The sequence below is a fragment of the Diabrotica undecimpunctata genome, chromosome 5 (genome assembly GCF_040954645.1).
Source record: "Diabrotica undecimpunctata isolate CICGRU chromosome 5, icDiaUnde3, whole genome shotgun sequence".
Taxonomy (NCBI): Eukaryota; Metazoa; Arthropoda; class Insecta; order Coleoptera; family Chrysomelidae; genus Diabrotica; species Diabrotica undecimpunctata.
This window is the reverse complement of record NC_092807.1, coordinates 144,377,527-144,391,325: the sequence shown is the minus strand read 5'-3', so window position 1 is coordinate 144,391,325 and position 13,799 is coordinate 144,377,527. Positions and strand designations below refer to the sequence as shown.

Genomic DNA, 13,799 nt, shown 5'->3' with positions numbered 1-13,799 from the left:
TGCCAAAGGGGCATTATATCATATCTCCGTTGTTATTGGTCTGATTGGAACGCGTGATGTGTTAAATGAGAGGGAAAGAAATAACGAATATATAGCGACATACGAGATATCATAGTATACCATGGATAAAAATATTAAAGACAAATTTTGATTTATGGACTTAAAGAAGGCCTCTGGCTGAGTACAAAATAAAAAACTGATTGAATCCTAACATGTGACATAGCAAATGACAGAGAAGGATATAACGAATATGTTATGATTAAGACAAAACAAACAAGGCGACTACCAAAAGAGTATAACACAGCATCTTCGTTATTATTAAGTGTATAATGACATACGAGATATCACATGACACTATGGATCTACTACATGGTAAATTTGCTTTATTGACCTGAAGAAGGCCTCTGACAGTCCAAAATAAACAAGTAGCTGAATCCTACCATATGACACATCAAATCAAAGGATGTGAGACATATAAGGTCCATTAGCTCAACTCGGGCATATTTTGACAGATTCATAGCTGGAAACCTAAAACACAAAAGTTCCTAGCTCACAGTATTAACAGCTTAAATAAACTTGTATTACAGACTTCTTTCATTAAAAAAAGAAGAATTAGTATAAATAGTGGAAGTGTATATAAAACCCATAAAATTTTGGGTAGTAGGATTTAAAAAATATATTTCAGTTGTTATAATTTATTGTAACTATTTATTATATGGTGCAGATAAATAAATATTGATTGTCAGTAATTCGTAAAGATCTATTTTATTTACTATTTAGTTTGTTTACAATTAATATTGGCTATGAGTACCTGTGCTTAGTTGTATAGTACTTTCCAGCCACTTTTAGTCTGTCAAAAAGTAGCTAACATCACAAAAAAATAATTACTAAATTCACTAGACAGTTCGGACTGGGAATAGCGAACCGACTATGGTACATATATATTGTGCCATCAAAATATATATATGTAATATATATATATATATATATATATATATATATATATATATATATATATATATATACAGGATATAGTAGAAAAATGATCATAAGAATCGGAAGAGTACCAGATCATACTTTATATTGCCATATATATATATATATATATATATATATATATATATATATATATATATATATATATATATATATATATATATATATTATGCCAATTTGGCCACATATTTTAAAGTTTAAAAGATTTTCTGAGGTAATAGTTCTTACATAAAATACCTTCTTTTTTGCAATTGAATTTGAATTATTTGATTTTGCTGCTGATACATAAAGTGTTGGTCATATTGTGAGAATAAATATTCACACACTGCAATTTCATATTATCTTGGCCTTTTATTTTCTTCTAAGGGTTATGTGTAGTGCACTGCTATCCATTACATTCATTTTTAATTAAAAAACTATACAAAAAACGTAAATTTTATTGAAAATAATACATTATTTTAAGGAATATTTAAAATTAGCCAATGAAATTCATAACTACTAAATGAAGTACAATATGGGCAAAAATGAAATCAGCAAATCCTCTTTCTGGGCTAATTCCACTAAACTGACTTTTATTCTCTGGATTTACTTGAAGTCTAAGACATACTGAAAATAAAATTTGTAATTAGAAATTGCATATTGAAAAATAATCAATAAACTGAACAACCTTAATTCAAATTAAACATCAGTATCACACATAATTTATATCATAGATAAGACCAAAACAAATAAATTTTTTTGTTACATTAGAAACTACATATTCATAATCTAATTTTATCTGTTCAATTAGTATTAACAATTTGGGCGTGATATTACAAAGACTTCCAAATTTAATTGGTTTTTATTAATACCACACCACCATTCACCAATAATTCTTGGTACATGTTCCACTTAATTTGCATATGTAGTTAAATTTTATAATTTATTTTAATCATTATTTGTTCCATTCCCTGTGTCTAGAAGCAATTGTGTTTTCCAATCGATAGGTTTTTGGGCGTACATCCATACAAAATCACATTTAACTACTTATTTTAGTGTAAAATTAAACTTACCGGCCAGGACGAAGCAGCTGACATTGGAGATAAATCCGCTAAGAAAAGAATTAAATGGGAATGTACCAACTAGCAAACAATAAACAAATTGGATAACGCCGGTTAATAAAATATAGAACAGATACGCGTCAATTACTTTTAACTTCTTTGAAGTTTTACTTTGGTATTCATTATAAAATTTAGAAATTATTTTAGTAACCTGGGCCATGTTTTAAAAATCCAAGAAGCTTTGAATATGTGGATACAAGTAAAATTAAAAACGTGTAATCTTTTGATAGGACAAATTGTCAAAAATGTCACTGTCAGTTGTGTCAGTCACAGCCCACAGCACACTCTTACCTAGCAATGCCAGTCCTGTGGTAAAAAGTAAAACGACAATTGGTGCATCGCTTAGTGCCAGGGTGCGTAACTATTTATATACATGGCGGTATATTCAAAAGGCACATAAAATTACCCAGGATTATAAACTCATTTCAAAGTAATATAAGTAAATCAAAATCCTAAAATAACAAAAAAAACCTTATTCTATACTATAATATGTATATATTTTTCGGGTTAACTTTAACGAAAGGACAAGCTGAACATAACCGCAAATGTCAACCATGAAATAAATTCCGAAGTGGAAATTAAAACGTCAATAAACGTATTTTAACCTTTAATTGTGGCTTATTCACATGAAATAAAATATTTCGGTTTAGCAGTTTTGCGATGTTTTTATAATGCTGTCATAGGCTTCAAATATAAAGAGAGAAAGCTTTTAAAAAGTATATTTTGATTGTATTATTATTATAAATTCTGCAATTTTTAATTTATATAAAACAATATATTAAATATTTGTCCCTTTCAAGATTAATTGCAAACATCTGTTGCAATCTGACAACTGGTGGTTTGAGCATAGTATAAATTTGAGTTAGAATTTCCAAGTCTATCTGCTAATTTATCAGAGGGCAACTGCCAAAATAATTCTAATAATTAACTGCAATTAATCTCCAAAGAAACAAATATTTACTCGTTCTTGTTTTATATAACTTAAAAATTGCTGAATTCATAACAAAATGAATATAAACAAAATGTACTTTCTAAAGCTTTCTCTTTTTATATTTAAGATTTGAAGCATACAACATATACCTATTTTTACATATCTGACATATACATTATAAAGTCGACTTTACACTATATTATTTATCATGTGATTTGTCATATGATTTGGTCATGAAGTGAAATTTACATGTTTACACTGTGTGATTTGTCATATGATTTTGTCATAAGCACTGTCATGCGGCTCGTCATAGCTTGTCACAGGAGAATAGATGTCACAGGAGAATAATGTCACAGGTTGTCACATGTTACCGAAAGACAACATTCTTTATTTATTTATTTATTTATTGTTTGTTTGTTGCATTGATATTTAACCTATTATCTAATGTGTGCTATTGTGTCGTATTTTTCTTTTATTATTTATTTAGTTTATTTTAGTTAGTCATAATTTTAGTTTAGTTTCTTTATTAATTATAATTATCTAAATTTGATATACCCTGTCCACGATTTCTTCGTAAGAGCCACCTACAAGCCCAAAGGCGTCTGATCTTTTTCTTCTGCTGTACGCTGTACGCAGTTGTTGCCGGCGTATTATTATTAAAAGTCGGGAAGCCAATGCAATCAAAGATTTATTTTCCATTATAATAGTTGATACCTATACTGTGTCTAATATCTCTATGACCATAAACAAAAAGAAAAATCAATAAAACCTCACTCATTGTCACTCATATCATAAGTCCTAACTTATCATGCAGTGTAAACACGATTTTTTAAAACATAGAAACGAGGAATAATAACAAATCTCATATGATATTATCATATGATAAAATCATGTAGTGTAAAGTCTACTTAAGAACATGCCAATATTGCCAAACCGTATATTTTGTTCCATTGTTAACATTTGGGGCTATAATATTCACCTTGCACTTTCGTTAAACTATAGTTACGCACCCTGGCACTAAGCGATGCGCCGCCAATCGTTATTTTACTTGTTAACGCAGGACTGGCACTGCTAGGTGGGAGTGTCCTGTGTGTGGTTCTTTCTTGTTTCTTGTTTATTATCCAGTGACAAAGAGCCACGACACGTTTAGATTTTATGAAAATCATACTTAAAACTATGTCAACTGAGTCAACATAATTGTAATATTGAAGTTACATTGAAGTTTATAAAATTATTTATGTTTTAAATTTACTACAAGTGTAGTGATAAAAAATAAAAAATGTCTGATTTGGGCGAGTGGTTTAGGAGTGTTCCTATTTTTACAAGATATTGGTTTGCTGGTTCAATATTATTCACACTTTTAGGGAGATTTGGTTTCATAAATCCATACAATTTAATTCTGTTATATGAACCTTTAAAAAGTTTTCAGTTATGGAGGCTTGTTACAAGTGTTTTATATTATCCAATTCAACAAGCTGGTTTTCATTACCTCATCAATTTATATTTTTTGTATAATTATTCCAGACGATTGGAAGAAGGTACTGAGTGCTTATTAGTATTTAGAAATACCTAATCATTTTTAATGTTGATTCGTTTTAGGTCAGTATGCAAGCAAACCATCCGACTATCTGTTCTTGTTGATTTTCAATTGGGTGTGTTGTGTTATACTTGGATTAGTAGCTGAATTACCTGTAAGTATTAAAATGCTATTTAAGGACATTTTTCACATTTAGGCCCAGTGAAGATATTATTATTATTAAATTATGTGGGTCTACAAGGTCTGTTGGGCACTGTAAATAAATTACACTTGCACTTTACATTAATTAACAGGTGGATGCGATCTTAACAGCCCGGAGATACAATGATGTAGCAGCAATAAAGAGTGCATACATTCGCACTTCCAAAAAGTCCATTTTCTTGCCCATAGAGTAAATTCACACTTGTTGGGAGTTCTTTGTGTCTTGGAACAAGTTTATTACACTTAAACTTTCCTTTAGAATTAATATATAACTTGTTGCTGTGTTTAATCATTGTTTTGTCTTTAATTGCACCATTGGACATTTGCCACAATTTAAGAGATAAAGACTGACTCACTAATAGAAGAGCTCAATGCCATACAAAAAAAGTACCAAGAGTGTAAGAAGTGTTGCACAAGTATATTATATCTGAAATGAGATTAGTTTGAATTGAATGGGACACAAGAAATATTGAAGAATAAATACATTTTAAGAAAATTCAGAGAAATCAGATATGGTACATCATGATCAATCATAGATACTGAAAAAGTATACAGATTTCAAAAATATTCCTACAAACGTCTCATCTGACCACACCTCACTTGTAGCTAAATTTTAAACTAAGCTTAAGATAAACTAAAATAAAAAAGGTGTGGACAAAGACTGCCATGAACTAATGTAAAGGAAATTCAAACAAAGGAAAATTGAAACTCAATAAGAACAAGATTATTCTAACAAACTGTGGACATAACTAAAAAAATATGTTTATAAAAGTTGAAGTCAAGCTTAAAAGTCCAAAATCATTAGAAAAGAAACCATGACTGATCAAAAACACCCATTTTCGGGAACCTACACACATCATTAAGAACAAAGTCTAATGAAATGCTGCATATTCACAGGTCTGCTCTAAAAATGAAGGCTTGGACATTAACTGTGGTAACTGAATATGCTCGAGGATTTTGAGATAATGTAGTGTTCTAAAATCCTGGGTTGACTGTATTACCTATGTGGAAGTCCTTCCTGCACAGAATGGGGAAGGAATGTAGCGTTTAGATGACAATTTAAACTCAGTTCTGAGACACATGAAATCAAAAACCTTATGGCTTTCTGTAATTGATTCTTTAATGGAAGCAAAGTAGAAAAAGATCAGGAATATGTATTTCCTGGCTGCAAAATTTACGAAAATGGTTAAACACAAATGAGCTTATCTGTGCTGTGGAAGCCAAAGCAAATTGATTATTATGATCTCCAACATCCAGAATAGCCAGGTACCATAAAAATAAGCCTAGCTTCACTCAGATGTTCCCAACCATTTGCAGTTGGCAGCTACTGAGTATGTTCCTTGAGATAATATAAAATATCTAATTATTAATGGGATGGATAAGCTTTTGACTACAAAACTTCTCAAATCTCAGAAATAAATTGGATGCTGTGATCCCAATTTCTTGTTTAACATTAATTTTCTGCTGATATTTACTTTTTGCTACCGTGAGAACTTGAAAATCCAGCTAAGTACAAATAGGATGTTGCAAGAAGAATTCATATTCATAGAGCTTTATGCTAAGCTCTTTTACTGAAATCCAAAATTCAAAAAGTTCCATACTACCAAATTTTAACTTTAAAGTATTATTTCAGCATAAGTCAATAAGAAATTCTTATAAAGAAGTAAATACTGATGGAGCCTTGACACTAAATATATCTTGAATTTATCTAAATTTATCTGCTTCAAAGTATTTTTCGAACTTGTTTATAAGCTCTGATAGCTGACCAACAAAAATGGATTTTCTATTGTAAGACAAATTAATTTCATTGGAGGTTAGAAACTGGTGTAACAAGGGAATATATTTACTATAAACTCCACATTAATTTTTATTTTTCATAGCTGTAATTTTTTTGTGAAAGCTGAAATCTTTTGGTTTGTTTTAAAATATGCATATTGCATCCTTGTAAGGAGAAATTGTACATAGGTGTGAAATTATAAATTACCAGAGCATTTAAAACTTTAATTATTGTAAAGCAATATTAGAATATTTTAAATTTATAAAAAACTAATTTTTTGGATTGGAGCTTTTACTGCGAGCTGTGGTTTTGGAAAAAAGCATAGGATAAACCTAATCCCAATTTTTTTGATACTAATTTGAAATAATTGTTAGGTAATAATCTTTATACATAATTACCCATAATTATCATTAACATAACATATTTATATTTACAGATCCTGATGGACCCTATGATTCTTTCTGTTTTATACATCTGGTGTCAGTTAAATAAAGAAACAATTGTGTCGTTTTGGTTTGGAACCCGATTTAAAGCAATCTACCTTCCTTGGGTATTGTTAGCTTTCAACTTGGTCCTAAGTGGAGGGGGAATTATGGAACTTTTTGGTATATTAGTAGGACATTTGTACTATTTCCTAATGTACAAATACCCTCAAGAAATGGGTGGTCCTGTACTTATCCAAACACCTTCATTTTTAAAATCTCTTTTCCCTGATCAAGTAGGAGGTAAGTTTATAAAAGTTATATTACTATTGTTCTGAAGCTATTTTTTGTGACATTCTAATATTATTTACTATTTTTACTGGGAATTAAGTGCAATTTTAGTTTAAAATGTATTTATTTCATAGAACTATCAGGCTATGGCGACATTGAAGCAGAAGTAAAAGAACAAACAACAAAAGCAAAAAAAAAGCTGACTGTCTAAACAATGGGATATGGCGTATCAAATAATATACAAAGCTGCTGTAAGGCCTATAATGACATACACCACAGAGACTAGGCCAAAAATGAAGGTACTTCGTGGCATTGTTGGAAAGACTCTTCTAGACAGGAAAACAAATAATGTTGCGGTAATATCGAATAAAGAAAAAATAGTGGAATGACATAGCAGAAAAGAAGAAAGAAGAAGATAAGAATCGCTTGAGTTAAATCGCCAATGGGACGGAAAGTATAGGCTGATCCTGAAAAAGATTGATTGACAATTTGAACATTTATAGTTTTTTGAATGGTACATTTCATTTTATTTTATTGATACCAAAGCAGCATCAAAAAGGCTGTGAATAAAATAAATTAGCAAAACAGCTGACTAGTAGATCATATAACAGTATTAGTAGTATAAAACTATAAAAAACATAAGTAGACAAGGTTGTAAATTTGACTGAAACAATGATTGTATGCAGTTCTGTCAATCACAAATTGCAAAATGCAGTTCATCGAAAACAGATGTAAAAGTAAATGGCTACTGTCAAGTGAATTGGTTTTTGTATGCAGTTTTTTAGAGAAATTGGCAATTAGACAAATTCTGTATAGGTTTTCAGAGATGCAAGGTTACTGCTACACAATATCACAATGGTCAGATACTTAGACCATTCATAAATCAACTTAATGACTAGGAATTACAAAATGGCTATTACTATTGATGGTGCAACAGTCCACAACCAGAGAAACTAGAGTTTTATACAGCATAATAATTATTAAGATTATAGATAAATGTTTAATCAGCACAAATATTGATCAAACATCAAAACGTTTTGAGTGCGCTTATGCTTAAAAATGTCAAACTTTCCAGTGCAAGTGTCAGATTTCAGTTAGCACTACTTAGTGTTGCCTACTACAAAATTTATAAATGTTCGGTCTTTCACAAAGGTATTTATTTGGTGTGTATCGACATTCACTGGTGAATGTCGACACACACTGATTTCGGACTTTCACAGTAACATATACATTTGACACAATTTTTAAAATATTTACTATTTAGCATATTATATCTTCACATCAACGGTGGCTTATCCTGCATATGTATCTTCATATATTATTAATGAAGACGCATATTATATGAGGCGTTGAAAGGAAAAGTGGTGTAAGTCATCTGAGCCTCATTTTGAGATACAAAAGGTTTTATTAGAAATATTGTAATGAAATCTATGTAACATTTATAAACATGCTTGTGGCATTTTTTTATTTATTAAGAACATATGTGACTCTACTAACATTTTTGTACAAATAAAACTATGTTAAGGGTAGTTTTTAAGAGGTGAAATGACTTACACCTTACACTTACACTTTAAGAGTTTAAAGAGAATGTACAGAAAGCAAAACATATTTATTGTTTTTACATCAAATAATCAAGAAAATCAAAAATAAATTCACTAGGTTATTAGTCATTATTTTCTTCTACATCAGGAAGTGGTCCAGCTTCGCCATTGACTTCATCAGATGATATAAGATTTCTAAAATAAGAATGGTGGACTGGAGGAATGTACCTATGGTAGTAAATCACACATATCCCGTTTTTTGGCTCCCATGTCTGGTCGAGGTGTTGTGTCCATGCAATCCAGTTGAAGATTTTTCAACAATGTTGGTCTTCCCTTCTGTTTGTTCCCTTTCTGATATTAATTTGTGAAAAGTAAAAAATCTTCATTTAGTGTTTCTTTATAGAACAGTGGAAATGGCTCATCTTTTTTGACCATAATACACTGCAACACTGATTGGTTATCCGTATTGGTTTTTCTTTTTGTAATTGATTTAGTGAGTTGTGTCAGATCTTTAAAGTCTTTTCTAAGCATTTTTATGAAAATGAAAGCTTTTTTCTTTCTACACTGAGCTATACCGACTGAAAACCAATCTTCAGGCACATAAATCTGTTTACCTTTAGAGTGAGTTTCAATTGAACCAAAGTCTAAGTCGTTTGGTAAGTAAAAGTGTCTGCTTACCAAAAACTTGTGATCAACTATTATGATACTATTATTTTCACTTTGAACTAACTGTAACAAGGCCAGGGCAAAATTTCAGTTTCTATTTTGGCCGGTGCAGCTTTCAATGTACAATACAATGTTTTGAATTTGCTGCACGTAATTCTATGCACTTTGTGACACAGGAACTGATTTCCTGAGATCCTCTCGAAGCTGTTATTTCATCCCATCCATACATGTAGCCTAAGCCAGATGATAGCTCATGGCAGCCCAAGTTGTAAATGTACATATATTACCTTTATAATGTGCGATAGATGTGGTTAGTTTTGGGAAAGCTAGGGCTTTCTGTAGGTCAAAAGTGAATGCATGGTAAGAATCGTCAGTCTGGGCCTTTTCTGTATCATTTTTCATAGAAGTACTTGCAAAGTCGGCCTTTCTAAGATGAAATTCGTGCTCTACTTAAATCTGTCTTATATTATCATCTGTTATTGCAGCATTTTTTAATTTGTAAGCATCACACTTAGAGCATGTATCTTTTTGTGGTACATGAAAATGAAGGTTGTACTCATTATTGAATGTACGGCTATAAATATCACAGGAAACGGGGACAGAAACTGTTCCTGACAGTACTCACTGTATAAGCGATACAGAAGGGTAACATTAAGGTCAGAAGATAGATACCTACGATTGGGATTCTTATTCCTTGTATAGTACGATTGATAAGATAGAAAAGTTTCAATATGTTTCCGGACACAGTTCATATGTTCTTCAGATATTTTATTGGTTGGTATACTATGGCCTCGATTATGTGCACCAGGTGGTTTCCCTTGTTTTATCTTATTAATGGCCCGTGTCATGCGTCCATCAGATATCTGAAAGGTTCCAAGTGAGTATTTTTTACATACTTTCGTGGTTTCACCTTATTTATGAATGAAATATTGGTTAGACATTGTCTTACCAGGTCGTGACTGATCCTTAGGACGTTTTACTTCAGGTTTCTTTTGCTTGATCAAACCGCAAATAAAAGCATTCTGTGCTGTAAATGATTTCAATTTTCAGAATGATTCATATTTTTTTTTTCTATCTTCACATGAAATCTTTTCAAAAAAAATTTTATTGCAAAAACAGTTGCTGTTTGAAAAAGTTTTACCTGGCACTACTTCTCCTTTTGTTGTCTTATACTCACAATCTGAGTTGCGAAGCCACTTTCTTTTTTATTTTCATGCCTCTGTCGTTTTCGTGCTCTCTTGGGTTGTTGAACTTCTACTTCTTCTCTATTACTTTTCCTTTCACGGTCTTGGGGAGAGACTTCCTCGTTTGATTCACGGTCTGAAACAAACCGACTTTATTAAAGTAACACTTAAAAACGTTGTTCTATTTATAGGAGTTTATTTATTGATAGTGTAGAGAATTTAACACTTTGAGGTTAGTTTTGATTTTATACAAAAAAATATAATACACAAGTTTAACTTACCAGTACTTTCTTGTTGATAATAAGAAGGTACCCACTTATCTCCTGAGTAAGCGAAAATACTTGGCTCATCACTCACATTACTTAAAACGTCGTCATCCATTATATTGAAAAATCACAACAAAATACTAAATAAATGCCTTAGGAATGAAGGAATAGTGGTAAGTCGGACTTGCACCATTATTCCCCTTACTACTACAGAGATTTTGTTTGTCTGTCAAGTTTGTGCTGCTATCTGTGAGCAAATAGAAAAGATATGACTTACACTACTGTTGCTTCTGATAGATTTGAATATGGAGATTTTGAATATGCACTTATTTCTATTGTATAAAAAAAGTGACTTACACTACTGTTGCTTCTGATAGATTTGAATATGGAGATTTTGAATATGCACTTATTTCTATTGTATAAAAAAAGTGACTTACACACCACTTTTCCTTTCACCGCCTCATATATTATTCTATTAAATAAACTCAATAAACTCTGATTTATATAATTTTTATCTATATCATGTAATTGTATTTTCGAAAGAAAATGAAGCGATCGGAAGTATTGCATTTGCATTGATGCCAGACAGGCCATCTTAAGGTTACTGTTTGCCATCTGACTCATAGTTTCTTGGTTTGTTCCTCTCCTTACATCATACTCACTTCGTTGTTACTTCTTATACGCCACAGCACTGGCTCATCCACGTCTCCGTTCTTCTATCTTATCTGTCTACCGCATCTTCATAGTTTATCTTTATTCTTCCTTGTCTGAGTTGTAAGTGTCTACCTCGTAAGAAAACCACAGGTCTTACTACTACTATGTAACCATACATTTTTATTGTAATGATTCATCATCATCATCATCATGCAACCTCTTCTGTCCACTGCTGGACATAGGTCTCTCCCATTTTTCGCCACTCTTCACGGTTCTGTGCTTCTTGTTGCCATTTCTTGGATATTCGTCTAATGTCGTCCATCCAGCGTGTTGGTGGTCGTCCTCTGCTTCTTCTCGTGGGCGCCAGGCAATTAGTTTTCTGGTCCATCTTGTCTCTTTCAGTCTCGCTATGTGACCTGCCCAATTCCATTTGAGCTTGGCTATACGTTCGACGACATCACTGATACCTGTTCTTTTCCTTAAGTCTTGATTCCTTATTTTGTCTTTTTTTGTCACGCTGAGAATTGATCTTTCCATGCGCCTTTGTGCTACTCGCATTTTTAGTGCTGTTGTTTTTGTGAGCGTGAGAGTTTCTGCTCCGTATGTCATAATAGGAAGAACGCATTGGTCAAATGTCTTCCGTTTCTTAGCTATCGAGATGTTGCTCTTAAAGATGTCTCTTAGTGAACCATATGCCGCCCAAGCAAGTGTTATTCTTCGTTGAAATTCGCAGGTCTGGTTGTCCTTGCCTATTCTGATTTCATGAGCAAGATATATGTACTTTTCTGTCAAATCTACCACTTGATTTTGGATGATTAGGTGTTCGATGGGAACTAAATTTGTCATAAATTTGGTCTTACTGATGTTCATTTTTAGACCTATTGTTGAAGATGCGTTTTCTAGATCTTGTACCATTTGTTGTGCTTCACCCAGATCTTCGGTAATAAGTACTATGTCGTCGGCAAAATGCAGATGATTGAGCTTTTCTCCATCTATTTTTATTCCTCTATTTTCCCACTTTAGCATTTTAAAGGCGTATTCGAGGACCGTTATAAATAATTTAGGTGAGAGAGTGTCGCCCTGTCTCACACCTCGCCTGATATGAATTTCTCTGGTGGTATCATGTAGTTTTACACGCATTGTGGCGTTTTGATATAATGTTTGTACTAACTTTGTGAGGTTGTAATGATTATAATTTATTATTTATTAAAAATTACAGTAGGGGTTCGTTTATTTCAAATATTTTATTTTATTTAAGGCGTCCATGGATTTGGAGTAGCACCAGAACGACCTGCAACAAGAGACACTCCTAGACCAGGAGGAGGAATTTTTGGTGGCCATAATTGGGGTCGAGGATATACTCTAGGGGGAAATTAGTCATAGTTTTGCTGAAGTGTAAGACAGTGTGTGAATATAATAATTAAAGTTAACTGCTACTTATTTGTTAATTTATATAAATAAATATATATAAGTACTAGTTTGCACTTGATTATAACTCAAACAGTTAATAAGTAATACTTTTCAGAGATATAAGAGAAAAAATGACGTATACCACTATTTTTGCATGTTCATAAAATTACTAATGGAATCAAGTACTTACTGATTGGTAATTGTAATATTTAGCGGCAATGGAAACTCATTAAGAAGTAGTTCTTGATACAGGCTTGAAAAGAATAGAGAGTTCAGAGTGTGATGTTGATACTAGAGTGATTGAGGTAGGTGTGACACGACACATCGTTGAAACAAAATATATTTATTGAAAATATAAACCACATTACTGGTTACATAATTGTTGCGATAGGGCCTGCACCCGATCAACGACAAACGCAGCAATAATAATAATAATCGCTTCACATGCAAATTCCAATTTATATTTAATATCTGGGTCACTATTATTGACACATTTCTGTATGTACACAGTCATTAGATTTGATGATCGTGAAAACAAATGCCGTGTGTGTGTGTGTGTGTTAATAAACTGGGAAAATAATAAAGCATAATAATAACAATAATAATAGATACAGAGATGTTGAAGAGGAAGTACAACAACAAAGCTTAAAAGCAAGTAAAGCGGCGGGATCTCTTAATGACACAATCTGGAAGAACAAACACCTAAGACAAGACACAAAAACAAGAATATAAAGCAGCCTCAAAATATCTTTGAGGTAACTTGTAATTTTTTTTAAGTGAAAACCTTTAGCAACGTTGTGTACTTTTTGGATGGGGAAAAAGC

At 31.9% G+C, this 13,799-nt stretch overlaps 2 protein-coding genes across 2 annotated transcripts; one reads left to right on the top strand and one right to left on the bottom strand.

Moving 5' to 3' along the window:
* Window positions 1-1,415: 1,415 nt before the first annotated feature.
* Window positions 1,416-2,335, bottom strand: Dad1 (dolichyl-diphosphooligosaccharide--protein glycosyltransferase subunit). The gene is made up of 2 exons (XM_072531183.1): window positions 2,049-2,335; window positions 1,416-1,602 (listed from the first exon to the last, which is right to left on the bottom strand). The coding sequence occupies exons 1-2, from the start codon at window positions 2,254-2,256 to the stop codon at window positions 1,472-1,474; spliced, it is 339 nt and encodes a 112-aa protein (XP_072387284.1). The 5' UTR covers window positions 2,257-2,335; the 3' UTR covers window positions 1,416-1,471.
* A 1,796-nt stretch (window positions 2,336-4,131) lies between these two features.
* On the top strand, window positions 4,132-13,043 carry Der-1 (derlin 1). The gene is made up of 4 exons (XM_072532928.1): window positions 4,132-4,565; window positions 4,627-4,718; window positions 6,979-7,267; window positions 12,825-13,043. The coding sequence occupies exons 1-4, from the start codon at window positions 4,307-4,309 to the stop codon at window positions 12,941-12,943; spliced, it is 759 nt and encodes a 252-aa protein (XP_072389029.1). The 5' UTR covers window positions 4,132-4,306; the 3' UTR covers window positions 12,944-13,043.
* The last annotated feature ends 756 nt before the right edge of the window (window positions 13,044-13,799 follow it).